Raw genomic sequence first — 23366 nt, forward strand, 5'->3', positions numbered from 1 at the left:
TAACATAGTTTTCAAAGGACTTTCCCAGGAGAGTAACTGTAAACATAGATATGTGTACATTCTTTCTGTTACACGTCTTCTGATGGGCATCTCTCATGGCCGGTGCAGTGAGAAAGTGTTATCCTGACCATCCAATCCCTGGCCATGGTAAGAAGCCTATAAATCCTGGGAGGAAAAATAAACTCTGCTCTTTCCTTCACCACACCTCGACCTGTGTCCACATTATCTATTCATCTTCAGCGGTAACATCTGGTGACCCAACGTGTTTTGCACGTGTGTTACAGGGTACTATCTAGCCTGTGGCTATGGATGGTTTTGGGCTTTCTCTTACGGAGGACCTGGTTCTGGAAATATGGCATGCGGTGTCTGATCAGAGGGGGATTGATGTTTCATATGCTGACTTTCAGCGATTGTGTGAGTATGACAGAATAGAGGGGTTTTTCCCTGTGGTTGAAGCGATTTTTTCGCAGTCAGCTTGGGACGCTTTGGGTGATTCCCTGATCGAGGCTCTGCTGGTCGGTTGCTCCGGCTGCTGGGGATCTGGCGAAGGTGCGGCTTTCTGAGGTCGGGTCCTGAGGTCGGCTCCCCCGGGATCGCCGGGGCCCCCAGCAGGTTGAACAGGGGCGCCGCGGGATCGGTGGGCGTGACCCCGCCTCAGCTGGCGCCGCGGCGGTGTAAGCCTGAGGCGGGGTTGGATCCCTGCTGGCAGGCCGTCGGGGGCGCCATGGACCCGGGGGGTGTAACGCCGCCTCGGCCCGCGCCCCGGCGGTGTAGGCCCGGGGCGAGGTTGGATCCCTGCCCGCAGGCTGACCGGGGCGCCGCGGACCCGGGAGGTGTAACGCCGCCCCGGCCCGCGCCCCGGCGGTGGAAGCCCGGGGCGGGGTCACCTCTTCCGTGTGCCCTCCCGGCACAGACCGATGGGGGGGTGCCTGAACGGGGGGCCGTGCCGGCCCTGGGGGATGCCTCAGGGTCTGTCCCGTGTCCCTGCTGCGGCTGGGCCGTGCCTTGCCCCGCGGTGGGGAACGGGCCGGGCCCAGGCCCCACGCCGCCAGCCGCGCACGTTGTTCCCCTGCAGGAGCAGCCGGCACCGCTTCTTGGACCTTTCACCCCTGGAGAAAAGCTGTTAGGGGTGGTTCTTAGCACTGCCCCCCCCGCGCTGGATTCATGGGGCGTGGGGGTGGGTTCTGCGAGTGCTGCGGACGCCGGGCCGGGTTCTGCCGACCCCACGCTGCCGGTTTTCCCTCCTGCGAGCCCAGGCTGTTCCCTGGCAGGGGAGGACAATGCCTCGGCTTCGCAGGCTGTGCCTGTACCGGCGCCTCGGTTCTTCCCGGCGCTGGAGGCGGGCTGTGCCGAACTGCTTCCAAACCCCCGCCGCCTCGGGTTCCCAGGCATCACCCGAGCCTGCGGCTGCAGCCGGCCCTCCCCCGCCGCCTCCTGCGGCCGCGGCAGAGCAAGGTCCTGAGCTGTTTACCACTGGCTCAGGTGGTGATGCCACGGGGATGGAGCCAGTGGCCTTGACGGGCCAGGGGTCCCAGGCTGCTGGAGCCTCTTCGGCTGGCCTGTGGACCTTGTCCTCTTGTCAGATGACTGTGCAGCTGAGTGTATCAGGCATTCCATGTGCTTCCGAATGCTTTGGTCCGGTGGGTGAGGGCTTGAGTGCTCTTCTTGTGGCGTGGTTGAATGTCACTGCCCAAGGCACCATTGCTCACCTAGGGAACGTTGATTCGGATTTCCTGGGGTGCATTTCTGCCATGGGTTCCACACTCCTGCCTCCTGTTCCTATCCCTGCAGGACCCGGGTTTGCTCATCTTGTGCCTTTTAAGTTTTATGTTTGCAGAGCTGAGAACCAGCTGTGGGGAGATGGTGGCTTCTGGTTCCCTGGACCTCCCTGGGTCACTGGACTGTTGTTCTGACAGCCAGGGATCATCGTGAATGGGTCTGCACCCTGTCCATCCTTGGTGAGATGCTGTCAGAGATTAGCTTCCGTGGGTTTTGACACTGGCATGGACATCACGATTGTCAGGTTTGCTGATGGACCCGATGCTGACACATTCAACGCAAAGAAGAACTTGAGACTGACTCTTTGTTCAGCAGATTCTGTTTTCCTTTCTCATGCTAGACTAGTCACCATTCGTGACTTGATGCAAGAACAGTTGGATCACAGTGATCTGGAGCTTCGACCAATCCTGGGACATTCCTGCTTTCTGTATCAAGAAGAAGTCTGGGAAGTAGAGGTTATTGCAATACCTCCAGAAAGTTACTGCTATGATGGAAAGCATGGGGATGATGCAGGCTAGCATGCCTTCACCTGCCATGCTTCCTGCTGATTGGCTAGTCCTCATTGTGGATCTGAAGGATTGTTTTTTACAACTCCTTTGCATCCCGATGACAGACCAAAATTTGTCTTTCTGGTGCCAGCTATCATTAATGCTGAGCCCACACAGAAATATCAATGGAGATTTGCCGTAAGGCATGCAAAATTTGCCGGCATTTGCCGATGATATGGGGCTCTAGCCCTCTCTGAAGTTTGCGAGCAGTTTCCTGCTGCTCGTCTCTACAACCTCCCTGAAATTATTTGAGGGTCAAAATGATTTTGGGACAAACAGTCCTGCATTTCGAGGTGCAATTATTTTATTTTTTTTTTTTTTGCATTCAGTGCAGACACTGCATGAATGATGTCCAAATATTAATGGACTTTCACATGGTTGTGTCCTTATATGGGACTGACCACGACACAACAGTCTCCCTTGTTTGGTCTATTAAAGGGGGACTCTGATTTTAAAGTCACCTCTGACACTGACCCCAGAGGCACAGTAGATGCTGGAGGAGGTTCTGTGAGCAGTTTCTGCTCCTCAAGTTTATTACATTAATCTTTCCATTGATGTCGCTGGTTTGTTTTCTGGGTTTTTTTTTTTTAGAGAGTCATGAGGCTGGATCAGCCCGATTGATAGAATTACAGACTGCTGTCATAGCATTTCATAGGTTTTCCCAGGCACCTTTCAATTTGGCTATGGATTCTGACTCTGTGACCAAATTGAGAGCCATCCATAAGCAGGTGTTGATGTTGGACATTAGTTTCATTTATTTTTTGGGGGGTTTCTGTTGTTTTTCTGGTTTTTTGTTTGTTTGGTTTTTTTTGTAATAACGAAAGGGTGAGATATCACCCTGAAATTACAGCCTTCTGATTGTATGGAGTATTGTATTTTCCTTTTATTTATTTTTTTGATTGTTTATAATGTTGTTAGTTTCTTTGTTCATTTTTCTTTTTTCTTTTCTTTTTGTTAAACTAAAAAGGGTGAGATGTCGCCCTGAAAACTCAGCTTCTGAGCTTGCTAACATAGTTTTCAAAGGACTTTCCCAGGAGAGTAACTGTAAACATAGATATGTGTACATTCTTTCTGTTACACGTCTTCTGATGGGCATCTCTCATGGCCAGTGCAGTGAGAAAGTGTTATCCTGACCATCCAATCCCTGGCCATGGTAAGAAGCCTATAAATCCTGGGAGGAAAAATAAACTCTGCTCTTTCCTTCACCACACCTCGACCTGTGTCCGCGTTATCTATTCATCTTCAGCGGTAACAATAACTCATCTATTTAATGGGGTAGTTAAAAAGAAGTTTCTTAGAAAGGTTATGGCAAGTTTTCCAGTGACATTTTAAAAGTTTTCTAAGGTGATGAGTCTTCACAAATTCTGCAAGTTGTAACAAGAATGTGAAATGATAATTCTAACAACTATCTTCTTGGCAAAACTGTTGCTTCTCTTACCTTTAGATTTTGAAAAACCATGATATAATCAAACTGTTGACTAGCAACTGGTTTCTATTTGGGTTTATGTCTGTAGAGTTTATATATAGAAAAACATCTAATCTCACCCAGCTATTATTTCAGGCTATCCACACTGTGGTCTTGGTTTACATGTCTCACACTGTGAATGGTATCTTTGAAGCCATAAATGGAAGTGGTTTATTGGTAAATAAGTAGGTAAGTCACCCAGCAATGTATGTGGAAAGTGAATACTATCTTTTTATAAGTTGCAGTCTTGACTTTAGTTTGGATACAAGTCTAGAAATTACTTAGAAAACAATATGAACATACAATCATTGGTGCACCCAGTGGTAAGGGGAAAGTACGGAATCCATTTGCCAAGCTACCAAGCGGTTCAAATTAACTCCCACCTTTCAGTAAACTTACTTTCTTAGACACTCCTCTCACCCCTTCTGGTAAATGAGCATCTATCAGATGTCTTCTTGCAGTGTACTAGCAGTGGATAGAAAACTTCAAAAGTGTTGCTAAGAATGACAAAGCAGCTCAGAAGACGGCAGAAAGTGAAAGTATAGAAACTTACAGGATATATTAGAGGCTAGCAACAGAATTTAGAAACAACAGAAACAAAAAATACAGGGAAAGAGATTTAGAAAGACAACATGTACTAATGGTGAGGGGGGAAAAAGCAACACTGAACAGATTAAAAATACCACTATTGCAAAAATGCTGGGCAAAAAAACCTTACAAGACTACAGGAGAGATTCATGAAGGGGATGAAGGAAGAAGAAGATTGACACGTTTCAAAACATATACAAGAGAGCTGATGGCTGTGATAGATTGGCATTTAAGAAAACAAAGAGAAACACCTAAGGAAGTTAAAACTGCTGGAGGCTGATGGGAGTTTGTCCCCTAGCCAACAGCTGGCCGTTTCTAAGAATTGAAAGCAGTTTTAACCATTGAAAAGTGAGATCAACCCGTGAACACCACCTTAAGACCTAAGCCTGAGAATTTCTTTGTCTCTTTGTTTCCTGGCTGTGAAATGTAACTGAGCTTTAGCTGGCTTCCCGCCCCCTGCCCAGGCCATGCGGCCCGGGCGGGGGGCTGGGCTGAGCCTGCCATGGCTCCCAGCTGGGAGATGGGGCCTGCAGGGCTTCTCTTTGGGCTCTGGCCAGGCCAGTCCGGTCCCTGGCTCGGCTGCAGTTTTTGCTGTGACTGAATTCACCAGAGACTGCCGAGTAAGGAAAGAAAAAAAAGCTCTTGACCTGCTGCAGGCTGAGACAGTGACCACACTCTCCAGAGCAGCCAAGAAGAATCTTCCATCACAGACAATTCCAGCTGCTGCTCCGGCAGAGATCACAGAACCATCTACAAAGCCTGGGCAAGATTTTAACCTTTTCATTACCCAGATGAGACTTGCAGATTAATCTTTTTTTTTTTCCAGAAAAAGAAAAAGAGAGTAATCAACATGTAAAGAGATTTTATAAACTATTAGAGACAGTAAAGAAAATAATTAAGCTTCAGAAGAAGTAGAGAATAAGGAGATGCTTTAATTAAGCTGAAATATTTTTCTGTTAAAGCTATGGAGATGAACAATAGTGTCCTGAAAAAACTCCTTTAATTCATGAGAGTATATTGGGAGGAATAGAGTGTTCAAAGTGTGGATTTTGAGCAAAAGGTGAAGTAATTGTGATACAGTGAGGTGCTGGAACAGAGTGAGGCGAAGTAATAGTTGAAGATTTGAGGCCTTGAGAGGCAATGAGAAAACTTCTGTTTCCAGGGAAGCTCACAGAGACAGATGAAGAGAACTTTTGCCTTTGAATAACTCATCCTTAAAAATGACATCCCTAGATTCATGGCCCATGACACACCTCAGAGTGATGTGAAATGTGAGGAGTGGACTGATGACAGATTTTTTTTTTTTTTTCCGGGCAGCTGGCATCAGAGAAATAGAAAGCTATAACAGAAAATGTTTTCTTGTGAAAAACTCCATAGATTAGCAGAAGACGACTTCTGTTTCTCTACAAAGACTGATGAAAAGACTCTAGCAGGAATTGAGACTGATTTAAACACCAAAGTTCCAAGTTTTTTGTCTCTATGTTGTCATGTGAACAAGAGAATGGTTGAGTAGTGGGGGAGAAAGAGGTTTTCTGGAAGTTATTCTGGTTTTCTTATTCTTGTAGTTTTGTTAATAAACTCTTTTTTCCTTTTAAGTTTTAAGCCTGTTTTGCTCTTGTTCTAATCCATATCTCTATCTCACAGCAAGAAATAAGTAAGTTTCCTTGTAATTTTTTAGTTACTGCTTTAAAACCATGACAATGGCAAACAAACTACTTTTTCCAGTTTTATATATTGAGTCAGATGAAATTACTGAAATCTCACCAAGTCAGTAAACATTGGATGCTTACTTCCTTTTAAGTGCTTTGTCAATCCCAGCAATAAATTTAATTTTTTTTTCTGCTTTGTGACATTGGGACTTAAAGCTGGCAAATTTTGTTTAGATGTTTCTTGTGGTTTAGGAATGGTACTCCCCAATTTAGTTCTCGAAGCAAGATTCTCCAAACCACACTACTGCTCCCCATCCCCCTTTTCGACCCCCACAGGTGGCCAGAAAGGAGAGCTGGAGGCACAAAAGGCAAAGCTCATGGATTGAGATAAGAACAATTTACTGTAAATGGCAATGAGACAAGAAAACAAACAGCAACAGCAACAATATTAACAACAAAACTGTATGAAAGAGAGTGCTTCACATGCAAAAATGCTCACTGCAGAGCCCACCCGGATATGACTGCTACCCCATCCTGAAAGCCCTGTCTGCCACACTTGCTCAACTTAAAGGAATCCCTTCTCCTCTGAAGGGAGTCCCCCCACCCCCAGCAGCGATGTGAGATGGTGTAGAATAACCTCCGGGCACTGCCCACGCCCCCTCCCAGCTACTGCAAAACTTAACCCTGTCCTGGCTAAAACAAGGACAACGTTTTATCCCTAAACATGTGTGCAATTAATATTTTGGTCAAATAATCAACTAAATCATATTGAAGGGTTAGCTATCATTGATTATAAGTAGAAAATTGTTAAGTATAAGGTATGGAAATATCAGGACTACTGTGTTTGGAATGTGTAACCACAGAAATCTCGCCAAGAAGTTAATGGACCCTTAAGTTTCAGTCAAGAAGCTATGGAAACTATCATGCTCATCAGTTATGCTGCTTGGAAACTGTTATAAATGCATATTGTGATGTTGGCTTTTGGCAAGTATTAAGATGAATGTTATAGGTATAGTGTTAGAATGGCTTTTGCTATGTGAATGTAGTTTTTTTCTTTTTCTCCTGCTATTAGCAAGAATTTAGATGTAGGTCGATATAGTGTGTTTTAACTGCCTGAGTGGGCAGGATAACCTCCAGTGAACAGATGATGGGGCCCAGGCTGCTATCAACACTCACCGCCTGTGGAAAGAAGGAACCAAAGCCCAAATCAAAAGATGATAAGAAAGGAATTAAAACCACAAGTCAAGAAACGTGCATACTCTAAAAAGGCAGACCCAAGGAGTGGTCATGCAAAATAGTTCCTGGAAAAGTTTGAATATGCATAAAGTCTATGAAGTAGAAATGGTATATAAAGGGTGTTTCCAAAGCACCAGGTGTGCTTTTGGCAGAGAGCCAAGCACCCAGCCTTTTTAACCCTTTTCTTTATTGTCTTTGTCTCCTATTATCTTTTTGTTTTTATTAAACCTCTTACCAGAACAGTGAACCTCGTTTTTCACAGAAACCCATTACCCTTCCCATCTTGATTTTAATATTAAGGATTTCAATCAGTAGACCTCAGTAGAAATGAACAATGATTGTTTTAGGATAAGAATATTGATGAAGTTATTAACTATTGTTTTATAAATGACAAGTATAGTTATTGGCTTTTGCATTTATGTATTAGCTTTTGCAAATTATTATTAATCACAAAGATTCCAATATAGTACAATTTATAATTCCTTTTGAGAGGAGTGACGGATTTGTCTTTACAAACAAGCTGTGGGTTGTGGACATGATTTTCTGAACCTGAGAGAGTTTCAGGCTCTCAGGGGCTGATCTGTTCCCAAGGGAAAGTCTTTTGGGAACTTTTTCTCTCTCAAGGACTGTTGTGTAAATAAGGTTTTGGTTTCTCAAAATAATGACACAAATGTTCTGAGAGTGGTTTTCTCTTGTCCCACCAATGGGATGAGGGAGGTGTTGTTCCTTGTACCAATCAGGTTAACCTGTATCAGAACACCTTATAAAAAGGGTTGAAAACCCCAAAATAAAGGCTTTTGCCTCCTGAAAATAAACCTCGGCTGCTGTTTGTGATTGAACCCTCGCTTCATACTGCATGTCCACTAGCGACAGTGGGTCTGCTGATAGATGAAACTAGCACTGAGAGATAAAAGAAACAATGGGATGGATTCCACTGATTGATGAACGGAAAAATATATTTGCCTTTACAAGCAAACTGTAGGTTTGCTGGTAAATGAAATTGGATATTGAAAGAGACACTGGGGAATCACCATAAATTACATAAGAATTAAAAATTAAAAGGGAGGGTGATACATTAGAGGGGAATCTTAGGTATCAGGCATTCCAGGAAGTCTGAACCTCTCAAGTACCTCAGCCAATGGTGAAAGAGAGAGGGACATGTGACCGGGAAATTAGGATAAAAAGAAGGCTGTGGTCCTCCAAAAATTTGAGACACCCCAGGGGAATGCCCCATGGCTTTCCCCTTTATTCAAATAAAGTAAAAGGACTCCTCTGTCTCCTTTTTGGACATAAATCTCTGGTGTTTGTGGATTAAGTTTCTTGATACTTTTAACTGCTTTTTAGTAGAGTATAATCTGTCATCTTATATATACACACCATCTAACTTATATAAAGAGTAGTGTGATAAATATATATCATATATTAGGCCTTAGCATAATATTAAAATAAAAACTATGAAATGTTAAAATGCTTTTATTTGTGTAACTAACTCAAATAATAGTGTGAAATAGCTGTTGTTTTTCACATTTGTGGACTATTTTATCTGAGTGATAACAGTAACAAAAACCAGGACATCAGGAGAAAAATTTACTACAGACTTTCCAGTTATTGTCATGTCAAAACAACAGAATAGAGCCTTGAGAAGAAATAAAATACATTGATCTAATCTACAATATAGCATGCAGACAAGTCAAAAGTTAAAACCGAGCAAAAGTATTCTCAGAACATGTAAACCCACAGAAATGTTTGAATATATATAACTCTCATTAATATGCATTTAACCTATGTAATGTGAAAGTATATAAAAATCTTTATTTTAAGCTAACAGTGTGCTTCTGGTATTTTGCCAAGGCACCCCAGCACTAGATATTGTCCCTTTTATCTCTTATTAAACTTTCATAAAAAATTTTAAATAGTGAAACTTGTTTTTCACATATTGGAACCCATCAATGTAAAGGTTAAATTTAAGAGCGGGCATGGTAGGCATAGTATGTAAAAGAACTTATATAACAATGATTCAGCAGAAAAAATATATTAAATGGATGGAGTTTGTTTGTTAAGCGTCCCCAGCACCCTGAATAAAGAAGTGTCTGCTTATTCGCATCAAAGAATAAATTTGGATAAGTTTCTTTCACCCTGTTTGGTGACATATGAACTGTATTTTTAAATAATGCTTCTTTGGTTTCTGCTAATTGTTTTTCCTGGACTTATATATGTGAAGAAACTCTATTTGCAAGCATAAATATAAGAGAAGGTCATGTAAAGACTCATATATAGTGCTTCATAATTCTAATGTTTTATTACTTGTTCTAAAACAATTTTTGCAGAACACCACAAAATTAACTCTAATATTTTATAATTAAAATCTACAAAATCCTCAATAAATCATGTTGTTTAAATGGTTACATATGCTGAGCTTTAAAAATTACCAATCAACTAGTATATTTCCTTTCTGGAAGAAAATGTATGAAAATTATGTTTCTGTAGCTCATTAATGAGCTATACTATTTTAATACTACCCAAAAGATCTACTATGCTGATGATTTCATTGGAACTAGGTCAAAACTAAGATTCAGTACAATTTGATCTGAAGTGACATCAGATGCCTATTCCCTACTTTGGAGACTTATTAATTTTATTGTATTCTTCTAAGGCAACCATTAAAATATATGCATTAGTTTCAATTTTGCAATCAGTATTATATCTATCATGGAATCAAAGTTAGGACATACAAATATAAGAAATTCAAAGTATAAGAAAAGCTGTTTCACCTTCTATTTATGTTTGCTTTTCATTTCAAAATTAAAACAATCAGAAAGTATAGTTAGCTTGTCTCTAAAACATTATTTTCCTACTTACATATGCTAAAATTTTTCATTTATATGTAATTTCCTATGATTTTTAGCTTTCTTACCATTAAAAAATAAAACACAATATTGTATATTTGGGGACACTGAGAATCCATGCAATACAAGAGAGATTTTACTGTATTTTGAACCACTATGCACCAAAATATGCCTATATAAGTAATAAAAGTGATAGACTATGAAGGTAAACAGCTCTATGGGACAGCATATTGCATAGAACAACCTGTCAGTAGTAGCTCTCTAGCTGCCTAAACTGTATCAGCAAGATATTTTAAAGTTTGTCTTGACGCAATCATGTATAAAGTGTTGTGCTAGATAAGGACCCTCAGGCTACTGTGCAGATAATTCTCACTCCAGACTTTTGTTATGTGTAGGGTCATGTTCCATTGACTTTACATTCATGGTGCCTTTCACTTTCTTCTATTTTCCTCAATGAGAGGATGCCTTTCATGCAAACCTGACATGGAGACTAGAACAACATAATATGATTGATTTCCATACGTAATCTAAAAGTTCTAGTGGAGATCATGGAAGTTTTTTCCACAACATTAATACCCAAGTATACTAACTTTTTCTAGTGGGCAGCACCAAAAAGTCATCCTCCTCTACCATCATCCTTTTTTTTTTTTTTACCAGATGAAAAATTTTATCAGAGCTTTGTAGTATATTACTCAGAGCAACTGAATTTCTCAGAGATTACATTTAGACAATGCTCAGGGTCCAATGTTAAATTCCATTTCTATTTTAAACTAGGAAAACATGTTCAAGGTCATTGAAATTTTTATGAATTCCATAGAGGTCTACCTTTGCACTTCCCTAGTAATTAACTTAATGTAATATTTCAAATTATCATAGGGTTATGTTTTGAGAAACAAACACACATAATACTAAACAAGATACACTACCTTCCTTACAGTAGTCTTTACATTCACATTATTAAGTGCAGGTTTGTGCTGAATATGTATGCACACACAGATACTTGTACACACATACAATAAAACGGTACATATAAGTACACAAAAATATAGTATACAAAGTTAAAAAGAATTAATTTGTTAGAAAGAACAGAAAATAAGATGCAGTTTTTTGTAACCACTATATACTTACTATTTTGTTGAATCTGATAACTGATATTCTCGTCGTCTATCATAACATTCCTGGATTCCAGGGTCATTCCATAAACTTCTCAGTGCATCTACATAAGGGTTCTCAAAAGTTGACACCTTCTCTACATCAACTTCTCGAACTAACTGTGCATGTGCCTAATTTGAAACAAAGAAAACAATTAAATTTATTTAATTTTCTATGTTTACAAATAGTTAATATATTGTGAATGTGGTTAACAGGAATAATTTTTCAGACTGGCCATCTTACCAATGTGTGGTTATGAATGAATGATGTTAACGTGTGTTCAAACTAAGAAAAATAGTAATAGGGATGATATGAGAGAAGGTGAATTAATAAATGAGTATATGGACCATTATTTCAGAATAAGCTTATCCTAATCCAGTATTATTTAGCTAAAATTAATAAAATGTTCATATAAAAATTTATATTTAATTAAACTAATTTTAAAGAAAGCTTTCATTTTTCAGGTCCAATTTTAGGGCATATAATATGCTTGCTTTTTAAATTATAACCTCTTAAGCAATTTTGCAGTTTGATGGGAGCAGAAAGAATGGGAAGGAGGAAGAAAACTTGTCTTTTAAAGAGATTTATTTATATGTACATACACTAAGAGAAAAAAAGAACAGATAAAAACTTAACAAACAAAAAACCCAAGGGATTCTATTCTTGAAATCAGTCTACATTTCAGACTAGGCTCATTTCAGTAAGGACACAGACTCCTTTGCATTTTAAATCAGGTAAGTGCATAAAATAAGGACTGGGTTTGTTATTTTTGAAGTAATTTATCCTGCTTACACACATACAACCTGTCACACCTCTTTTTAGACAGTCCAGGAGAATGCTACTACTCATTACTTTACAAAATTTTATACCTGCAACTATTGTCTACTCATGGGGAAATCAAGAACCCCAAGTTCAATCTGAAAAATGTTTGTCTTTGAGACATGGAGAACATACACTCTCTATTATAAGAACTCAAGTCTCCAAGTTCTAACAAAATATATTTTCTTCTGGAACATCATGTTCACCCATCCCAAAACTGGACAGATCATGAAGGGTTTCCACTATGTCATAACAAAATTTTTAAAAAATGGTATTCCACTAAGCATAAGCCAATACTCTTGTGAAACAGGAAGTTATATTTTTTCCCAAAAGATTTTGTATTTTTTGCTCAAGCCCAGTTATGTATTCAATTGCCTTTAAAGTCTTCCAAACGAATGATGCCCCAAGTATTTGCTCACTACTTGTGACAAACTGATACAACAATATATTCAGATATAATTTATTTTATTGTTCTTGAGCTCTGAAAGTATGGCCAGCTGATATCAAAATGCTAGCAGAGGTAAAAGACTGACTCAATTCAAAAGCTGCTCTTAAGCTTTCATCAGAAATTCATCATAATTGACAGATGCTCAAGTATTATACATCAAGAGCATCATAAAAGGTAATTACTTTATTCAGTTATTATTTAGACATAAAATTACTAAAAAATAGATCAAGATTTTTAATAATTTTATTTACCAGTTCTGTTTGTCTTGCCCTAGAACTAATATGACTTGGCACTAGGTGGCAAAACCTGTGAAATGAAGTTCAATATATACCAATGACACGTATACATCAGAAATCTAATTCAGCCTTTTTAAAGAAACATTCTTTGCTCAATGAAAACTGTTTCTGGTTCCCTGAGTAGACTTGGGTAGACTCGTGACTATTTGTATCCTACTGACATACAGCTCTTCACAACAATGCTGCTTTTCTTAAAAAATAAAAGCTAATAACCCTTCACACAGATTTCAAGTCTATGCTACATCTAGGCTATAGTGTCTTGTTCCCCAGAGGTACTATACTTTTCTATAGATTACAATTTTTCTTTCTCTGAGTCTTTGTCAGTTGTTATCTTTTACTGGCTTCTAAATTTTGGTGAAAAAGAAAGAGATTTAAAACCAGGACTCATCTATTGGCTTGTTTTCTCATTTGCTCTGATAAAAACCAAAAGTAATTCTACTGAAGCTTAATAAGATGCAAAAGCATAAATTTAATGCAAAAAAAGACTCAATCATGCATGATGTGTTGTGGATGCTAAATGCAAAAAGCAAGCAGGAATACAGAGGCTGTGTGAAACTAAGTCACACAAACTTCTCACTCTGGCCTGAGAAAGCATAAGGAAAAATCCAAACAGTCCTTGGTAAAGGACAACAATCTTTGCAGGTGTTGTTTAGGATCCTTGTTGTCCTTGTTGGGACTATGCACAGCACAGTTACCATGAGTAGTTTGTTCTAAGCAAATGACACCATGCTTGCAGGATCACAATTAAGGCTTTAATGTTAAATGAACTTTCAAATATGCTTACAGGAACTCTTGAAGGGGGAATACTTATATCTTATACTAATATCTTTTCTAAACTTATCAATAACCTACAAATAACAATTACCACACAAACTAAAACTCTTTATCTTAAACTATTATCTAACCACCTTTAACACATGCGCTCTGGCACACATGTAGTCTAAGCGTGAAAGCAACCCACCCAAAGGGTAAACACACAACTACAATTTGTTTTGTATACAGTTAGATGGAGTCTCTAAACTCTTTTAGATCTTCTACAGAGTTTCCCTCACAAACAGACTATGATTTAACACGATTTAGTCTTGAAACATCTGCTGCTTTTGTGATGTCAGTTGGCAGCCGATCAGCGACTGACTGAGGGCATTAACGTTCTGATTGTTCTTCAGATCTTTCGTGGCTGGTTTGGTCCATCGGCTAGGTAACCATAGTGGTCCAGCATCTGTGGAAACACAACTGTAACCACGCCCGTTAAACAGCAATGGATTTGGTCCCTCCCAGATACCTGTCTTTGGGTCTTCATAATATAATTTAATTTCTGGGGTAGCTTGCATCTTTACCTGACTATTATGAATTACCACAGGGGGCTGGTCTAAATCTCCAACTAAACTGAGGAAATTTAGAGTGAATAACACTTGCTGCAATCAAACGGTAGGGTCTGATTGTTCAGGTGTTTTCTGTTTACTTAAATACTCTTAGGGTTTTGTGGGCTCTTTCTACAATGGCCTGTCCAGTTGACACATGGGGAATTCCAGTTACATGCTTGACTCCCCATTTTTGTAAGAACCGAGAAACTCGTGTTCCTACATATGCAGGCCCATTGTCTGTTTTCAGTTCTTTTGGAACTCCCATTACAGCAAAGCAAGCTACTAAATGTCAAATTACATGTATGCTTCTCTCTCCTATTTGTGCAGTGGCCCAAATAATTTTTGAAAAGGTATATGCTGTGACATGTACATATTTGAGGCAACCAAATTCAGGCACATGTGTTACATCCATCTGCTAGATCTCACAGGCTTGAAGGCCTCTAGGGTTAACACCTAAGCCTAGAGTGGTTCCATACTGACTAAGTTGTGGACAGGATTTTACAATGCCTTGTGCATCTAGTGAGCTGATATTAAATTGTCTCTGTAAGGCTTTTGAGGCTTGATGAAAGAGAGCATGACTCTTTCTTGCAGCTGTGAAAGAGTCTCTTGGTGCTGCAACAACAGGACTGACAAGAGTGTCAGCTTTTACATTGCCTTCTCGGAGACCTAATTCTGTTTGATGACTGCAAATGTGAATGATGCAACAAGATTCTCTCCTGTCTTCAATAGTTCTTTTGATTTGCAAGAATAGTTGACACAATTGCTTATTATCTGGTGGCTTGATAAGAGCATCTTCAATACCTTGTACCACTCCTACCACATGAGTCTGATTCAGTGTTCAGCTTTCTGTCTCGCCAATGAGACAGTGCCCATGAGACGGGTGTAAGTTCTAATGTCTGCAGTGAGTCATGTGCATCTCCATCTATGGTTTTGCTTTTCCAACTCGAGCCTTCTCGCCAGGTACAGGCTGCTTTTTTATGTCAACTTCCTGCATCAGGTTATACTGTAAGGCCTTCCACTGGCTGCTGCACTATTTTGGGCTGTTGCAACCACTGCTGCTTTAAGTTGATTTATAGATGTGGATCTTTAGGTTGCCTGTTGTGTACAGTTCCTGGATAATTGAGCAGCATTAATTGAATTGGTTCTGAGTGTCTCAGCATCCACTCAAAGTTTTCTATCTTTATAGGTAGACTGATATGCTCTGGCTCAGCACCACTAATTTCCACAATTCGCGTTCTAGCTTTTTTGATGAAATAAGCAACTGCTTCTGTCATCTGCCAAATACTCATTGGTGGCTTATGCGGCTTAAAAATCCATGCAAGGATTGCCAAAGGCTCTGCACATTTCTTTGCTAATTGCACTGACTGTACCTTCTTGACAGGCTGCTTGGCATCTTGACAGCTCTCAGGTGGGTCTTCTCCCCCTTTCTCTTTTTGCCAAGCAGGCCATTGGAATATGATAGCACATGGGGCAATAGGGTGGTTACAAATCAGAAGCCCCAAAGGCACATCTGGCAATCTTCTGTCTGCTAGTGTTGAAAGCAGTTTCTTCCCTAGGTATTGGAGACATTCCTTCTGTTTTACAGAAAGGGTAATCAGAGTTTGTGGATCTGTGCCTTTTAAAAGGTCCATTAAAGGTACTATCTCATCATTTCTGATACCAGCAATGGATCGTACCCATTGCAGATCTCCAATAAGTCTCTGTGCGTCATTAAGGGTGTTGATCTCAGTGGTCAATTCTAATTTTTGTGAGCGGACTGATGAAGATGTCAGAATCCACCCTAGATACTTCCATGGAGCTTGCTTTTGAATTTTCTCTGGGGCAACCACCAAGCCTTTTGCTGCGAATTGAGCGGTGATAAATACAAGATCTTCATCTTGGAATGGATCACGTTGACAGAATAAGATATCATCCACATAGTGATAAATAGTTGTCTGGGAGAGTTTTGCACGCACAGGTGCCAGTGCCCAGTGTACAAACAGTTGGCACATTGTTGGAGAATTTTTCATCCCCTGTGGGAGGACCACCCACTCAAATCTCTGAGATGGACTTTCTTTGTTGATTGATGGTAAGGTGAAGGCAAATCGCACTGTGTCTTCTTTTTGCAGGGGTATTGTGAAGAAACAGTCTTTCACATCTATAACTAAAAGATGCCATTCCTGTGTCAGCACTGTGGGAGAGGGCATCCCTGGTTGTAATGCTCCCATTGCCCACATCTGGTCATTTACTTTACGCAGATCATGCAGCAATCACCATTTCCCAGATTTCTTTGGCATGACAAAGATCGGATTATTCCATGGGCTGAGCGATGGTTGGATGTGCTTCGCTTGTAGCTGTTCTTTAACAAGTTCATGCGCAATTGCCAGCTGCTCCTGAGAGAGAGGCCACTGCTCAACCCACACAGGCTCATTAGATTTCCACTGAATCCTTGGGATCGGAGGCCTGTCAGCAGTGGCGACTACAGAAAAAGCGATTGAGTAGGAAGAGTTAGTGTTGCCCCGAGCTGGCTGAGAACATCTCGACCAACGACCCCTCCAAGGCTCCCAGGCAAAGGCATGATGTATGGACATACGGTGGTAGTCTGTCCTTCAGGAAATCGAAACTGAATTGGATGTACACTTCTCAGCGGTGTGGAGTATCCTCCTACACCTTGTACTGAGCTTAAGGCTCTGTGGAGAGGCCATTCTTTTGGCCACCAAACTCGGCTGATGATGGTAGCATCAGCTCCTGTATCTAACATCATTTTAACTCTTTGCTGTTTCGTTCTCTGGCACAGGGTGATTTCAACTACCGGCCGATGGTTCATTTGTTGAACAAGGTTCACCACTGAGTCTCCTGTAGATCCAAATCCTCTGGCTCCACGTCGAGGAGCACTTGGAAAAATGTCTTTCTCTGTTGCCACCTTATGAAACAACACCAACTGAGCAATTCTTGTCCCTTTTCTAATCGTAAGTGGAGGGGCTAAGGTGTAGACACAAATTTGGATTTCGCCGGTATAATCAGCATCAATAACTCCTGGGAGAACAATAAGTCCTGCAATTCCAGCAGATGATCTTCCAGTTAACAAAGCACCAAGTGCACTGGTGACAGAATAGATGGGTCCTGTAACTCCAGTTGGGATCTTATGGACGGTGCTGTCAAATGAGAGTGACAACTCCTGATGCTGCCAAATCGATTCCCAGGCTTCCTCTGGTTGCTCATGGGTTGAGCTGCTGAATAGAGTTGGGCCAGCAACTTGTGTCCCCGCACGGCGGCTCCTCGCGCTCTTGTTCATGTTTTTTGTGAACTGGCAGGCAGCAGTGGCATGATTGTCCATTTGGCATTGGTCACACCACACAGGAACTCGACAGAATTTTCGAAAGTGTCCTTTGTTACCACATCGGTATCAAATGCTCAAAGTAGCAGCAGCAGATTTACATTTGGTTTTTAGTTTACTGACTAGAGCAGCGAGTAGACTTGTAGTTGGTTTCATGGCTTCTGCAACTTCATTGGCTACAAGTTGTCCTTGTGTCTGATTAACTCTCAGAGCAATATCTAGCATGTCTCCCACATCTGCTTGTTTTGGGAGCGTGGCAAGGATGCGCTTTATTTTTGAATTAGCATTCTCAAAAGCTAATAGCTTAAACATGCTCTGTTTTGCCTCCTCAGTCATGCCATTCTGAGCTTTCAGGGCTGCCGACAGACGGTCAATGAAATGAGGATACGGTTCCGTGAGGCCTTGCCGTACTGTTGTGAAGGAAGGATGAGGTTTTGAATCAGGCACAGCATTGAAGGTTTGATGAGCAAGCTGTGCAGACAAATGATGCATTGCAAGGGGATAGTTTAACTGTACAGTCATATGATTGTAAACTCCTGAACCGGTGAGCATGTCAGGATTAAGTCCATACAGTACATCATTTTGATCTCGAGGTCGATTGGCTTCCAAAACTGCTAACCTTTTCTATTCCTTCTCCCACACCATAAGCTGTGATGGAGTTAAAAGCAGACGTACGAGATTTTGGCTGTCAATGGGACTATTAACATCAGAGGTGAACAGCCAATCCAATGCAGTGTTTGCAGCTTCAGATTTAATGCCATATTCGGTAACTGTCTTTTTAGCTTGCTGCAAGATTTTCCAGTTGTGTTGTTCATAGCATGGATTTTGCTGATCATATAAAATGGGACAAGCGACTGCCCCTGCTGCATGCCATTCTCCTTCAAGGATTCCATCTCGAATGATGCCAGTCCACCTTTGCTGTGCTCTGTTTTCTGTTCTCTTCCTCCAGGGTAGTAAAATTAGAGCTGGAACAAGATTGTGTTGTTAGCAGTGTCTCCAAAGGTGGAGCAGATGGTTCAGGATGCAGCATATCCTGCAGTTGTTGAACTGACTCTGCCCGCTGCCTCGGTGTTTGCTGCAGAGCTGTTTTCTCTTGCCAATGCTGTGCTCCGTTTGCACGTAGGGTCTGTTCAATCTGAGATTGCAGCTGTTGCACGAGCTGCTCTATTTGTTGTTGCCATTCCAGTAGCTCTTTCTTTGATGTATCATCGCCATTAACTGGCTCCACTCCCTCTGGAGGCCGTCCGTCATCGAAATGCATAGAGATGTCATGGTCTGGAGGGAGTGGAACGTCTTGCGGTCTTCCCCAGTGAACAGTAGATGGCAGCAAAGGGGAAATCTTTGGTTTGCACTCTGTGGTTCTTATTTCCACTGATGTATCAGGCTTCGCCTGGCTGGAGCTGGCACCTGCTCCTTCCGGTGAAGCCGTCATTTCTACAGCTGCATTCGGCAAGGTAACTTCCGGCTTAGGCTCCGCAGGCGTGGCCGCAGCTGCACCGGAACACCCCTGAGAGAGCCCCGCTGACACGGATACAGCCGCATCAGAGCACCCCTGAGATTTTAAAAGTTCCGACACAGTACTACACTGCCTTCCTGTGAGTCCCTTCGCTGGCCAAACGTGCCCAACCCCGAGAAAGGCACCCAGACGGCTAATTGATGTGGCAGGAGGTGACTGCGGTGGCATGTCTGTTTCAGGTCGCGCCATGGCTTCTAAAGTGGCAGCTACGACCCTGGACTCCGCCTTCATATCCCTTAAGGTATTCAACACAATTCTCCATATCGAACCGAGTGCGACTGCTTCTTTACTCTTTCCCGTGATTGCCGTTTCCCACATCAGATTCCCTATATCCATCCATTCTTCCACTGTAAAAAGCAGTGGGAGCACCGCTAAGCGCCCATGTTTTTTAGCCCATACGAGCTTTTCCAGGTCCTTTTCCTTGACTGCTTCACCTCATTTAACGATAATGCTAAGAAGCAGTTTTTTAGCTGCTGCGAACTCCATTTCCACTTTTCGTGCGGCCACGGCGGAGGGAGAGGCGCCACCCTTCACTTACTCCTCAGCCTTCGGACTCCCCCAGCGACCTGACTCCTTTTTTTGCGTCCCACCGCGCTCAGGTCGCCAATCGGGTACCTATCTGAGGTAGCGTCTATCTGCGCTCAGATCTGCTTCACCAACCTCGGTCCAAGGCCTCATCCCATCGTGCGTGGACCCACCGAAGCCCCCCTGCCCCCAGGGTCCCTGATCGGGCGCCAAATATTGAGAGACCGCCAGCTATTCACAACTCTTCACAGAAGTAAACGTGAACGCCATTTATTTCTATCTTTAGCACATCTTTTATAGGGTTCTACAGGGTCCGCGGGCTAAGCAAGTTACTATTGGCTAATGCACATAGGTTTACAATTTTTCTCCTGTACACAAGGATATTGTTTTGCTTTACTTTCTCTTCTGCAGAAAAGTTTCAAGGACTTTAGCCTTTAATATCACGACTTATTCCAAAGGCTGGTTTGTGCAGACAGGCGTTTACTAATATGTAAAATATTCTCTACAAGAAACAGTCAAGGGGTGGTGTTCCAATTAACCAATGATAGTGATGTGTAAGTTTAATGACCAATGAGAGTTTTACCTCTCGGACTTTCTCAAACCTGTCTATAAATGAAGATCAAAGATAATAAATCTTGCTCTCTTGGACAATGTTGTACTTCTCTCCATTCCTAATATAGTGCGACAATGTGTGGTGCTACAACTGCTAAATACTGGGTTTGGTTTCCTTCCACTAATATAATGTCAATCTTGGAACATTACTTTTGATGTTAGCACTCAAATTACTTGCATGAAAAATCTGAGGACTCATCACTCATGCAGTTTCTGCTGTATAAAATTTATCTAGTACTTCTTAGTCTTCACTGATACTTTTTGCTGTACCCAAAAATAGACATTACTTGAAACAAAATAGTAAAGCTACCGCCTCTTAAAAAAATGGTACCATCTGAGAATTTTTTCTTTTGGAACACCAACAAGTGCTATCAAAGCAGTAAAACAAACAAACAAACAAACATATTCTGCCAGTACCACCAAATCCAAATTGGTAATTAAAATGTAATTACTATTTAAGTTGTAATGTTCTGCAAACAAAATCTAGATGATCTGACTTTAGTCTGATACACTTGACATCAGCAAAGAACATTTTCCATGTCCTTCTGAAGATATAAGAATACATGTAACAATTTGCACATTATTTGCCACAGATGTTATAGAAATATTCATCAAATTATCTTTATCCAATCACATCAATTTTTAACTTTTACGAGTTTCTTCCTTGATTTCTGCAGATATTAAAAAGAATCATCCCAGAAAAAGAAAACTGAAATTTCCAGGAATACCATTAGAGGTATTTTCTAACAGCGATTTTATGTTTCTGAAACCAGGAAATGAGGGTGTTAGATGATACCAAAATAGCTAGTTTTCCTTCTTCATCATTCCCTTCAGAAAATTATTGACAATGTTAAAAACTAATTCTGAGCTTGAAGATAATTATAGTTTTATACTGGCCATTCCGGCAATATTATTTTCCCCCAATTGTGTTTAAAAAGAAATATATATTTTTAATGTCTAAGGTTCTGTTCTGGTTCTGGCCCAGATCAGCGGGAGAGGGCACAGCCGAGACATTATGTTATTTGATAACACCTTATGTCATTGCCAGGGGTAGGGGGTAGGGACTGTCTCACTTCGGGAGGGAAAAAGGGTTCCTTCCAATCAGAAAAACGTGGCTTTGGTCGGGTTGGGTCTGGCTCTGTGCTGGGCATTTTTGCATGTGAACCATTCTCTTTTTCTATAACTTTGTTATTGATATAGTTGTTGTTATTCTTTTTTCTCATTGCCATTTACAGTAAATTGTACTTATCTCACCCCATGATCTTTTGCCTTTTGTGCCTACAATTCTCCTCTCTGGCCACCCGCGCGGGGGGGGGGGGGGGGGGGGGGGGGGGGGGGGGGGGGGCCGTGGAAGAGGAGGTAGGAGGAACGACCAAGCGGCAGTGTGGTTTGGAAAGTCGTTGGGAGAATTAAATTTCGGAGTACCATTCCTAAACCATGACAGTTTCATAGTGTCAGTTTTCTACCGATTATCTAATTTTTTTAAAGCACTGATTTTCTTCAGTGACTAAGCAGGACAGAAAATGGATCTGTTCCCATATTCTCTCCATAGATGCACCAACCTTATGGAATCTTACAACAGTGGTGACCTAGTTACAGGGATAGGAGCAGAGTTTAGCAATAGGGGTAACAAAATTGTGTATTCTACATTCCTCTACATCATCTTTAGTGGACTGTCTTTTCTAAGGCAGTAGAGGGAAGCATAAGGGCTGCCATTCTTTCTCTGGCCTGGAGCTGGGGAGGGGCTGGGGCTGTCCAGACCGCACTGTCACCGCAGGTCCCCTTGAAACAGAGAAATTAACAATTGTGATAAATATAGCATTGGATAAAAATTCGTGAAAGAGAATAAAGAATTATATGTTATATTTGTAATATTGTAAAGATACAAAATGTAAAACAATCCAGAGATTCCTTCCCGAGTCGAGCAGTAACGATCGAGCAGTAACGATATCAGCACAGAATAAAGAGCAGGACACAGGCAATCAAACCGGACAATAAGAATAGCCCGGTCGAGATATCCATCTGCTCCGCACCCAAACTGGCCACTCCACCCCGGGAGATGCAATCAGAAGACACTCAGCCATTCGCATGTGAAAGGACTCTGCCCTGTTGACCATTGAGCTCTACGGATCCGGGAAGTCTATTCACCCACACATCTAGACTCTTTGTTGGACTGTGCCCATCCCGGGTTTTGCCTCAGGATACAAAAATCCTTATAAAAACCCCGGACCGCAGTCCCTTCCTCGTGGATTTGAGAAAATCTGTACCTCTGGGTGCAGACCCCTATCCACCCGGCGCTGCGCTGATCTATTTTATTGTGGTTTTTCTCTCGTTGCTTGTGATTGAAATTGTTTTATAATAAATCGCTTTTTATGTTAACCCTATTTTGCCATTGCATTTATAACAACAATTAAGAATTAAGCATAAAGAAATGCCTGACCAGAAGAGAGGGGGAACTGACAAGAGCAAGAAAGGAGCGAGACTGCAAGATAAGATAAAGAACTAGAATACACAAACAAGATGTAAAGACAAAGGCACCACAGGATAAAGAGATTCTTTGGACCCCTAAGCCGGAAAGAAAGGTATCAAAGTCCAAAAAGTGGTCAAAGGACTAAAAAGAGCATGTGCGAGAAGACAAGGTGAAAGTTCAGCCAAGGAGAAAATTGCTGACCTCATCCCAGAGACACCACCCCCCCCCCCCCCCCCCCCCCCCCCTCCCCCCCCCCCCCCCCCCCCCCCCCCCCCCCCCCCCCCCCCCCCCCACCCCCCCCCCCCCCCCCCCCCCCCCCCCCCCCCCCCCCCCCCCCCCCCCCCCCCCACCCCCCCCCCCCCCCCCCCCCCCCCCCCCCCCCCCCCCCCCCCGACGACCACCGAACTGACCAAAAACGAGCAGTGCGCAGCCGTAAAGGGGCGTGGAGCTCATTTTAATATGAAGCGAGGACAGGCGGAGTTAGGAAATGAATATGTATTAGGCATATTGTGCAACCCTAGTTTGTAAAGGATAAAAAGAGAAAGCCAAAGCTCAGAAGTGTGCATGCTTTTCGGAAGAGATATCCCCCATGCACCTCAGCACTGAATAAATTCGTACCTACTCTTATAACTACTCTGGGAGTTATAGGGTTCTTTTCTATCCGCATATCACCCTGTTCATCCTTTTCTCCAGCTGTGCAGCCCAAGCCTTAAAAAGACAACTCCTGTCCAGAAGGT

At 42.0% G+C, this 23366-nt stretch overlaps 1 protein-coding gene and 1 long non-coding RNA gene across 2 annotated transcripts in view; one reads left to right on the forward strand and one right to left on the reverse strand.

Moving 5' to 3' along the window:
* LOC148183321 (guanine nucleotide-binding protein G(q) subunit alpha) overlaps positions 1-23366 on the reverse strand; it is a 219685-nt gene that overhangs the window by 159436 nt on the left and 36883 nt on the right. Inside the window, exon 2 of the mRNA XM_088061427.1 lies at positions 11240-11394. Coding sequence (XP_087917553.1) covers positions 11240-11394 — 155 coding nt within the window. The remainder of the gene's footprint in view (positions 1-11239; positions 11395-23366) is intronic.
* On the forward strand, positions 18971-20198 carry LOC148183322 (uncharacterized). The gene is made up of 2 exons (XR_015773599.1): positions 18971-19101; positions 19202-20198. It is a non-coding gene; the product is annotated as an uncharacterized LOC148183322 (long non-coding RNA).

Source organism: Pseudopodoces humilis, chromosome 12, assembly GCF_049639895.1.
Source record: "Pseudopodoces humilis isolate 2021_Gansu_Grassland_sample_001 chromosome 12, ASM4963989v1, whole genome shotgun sequence".
Taxonomy (NCBI): domain Eukaryota; kingdom Metazoa; phylum Chordata; class Aves; order Passeriformes; family Paridae; genus Pseudopodoces; species Pseudopodoces humilis.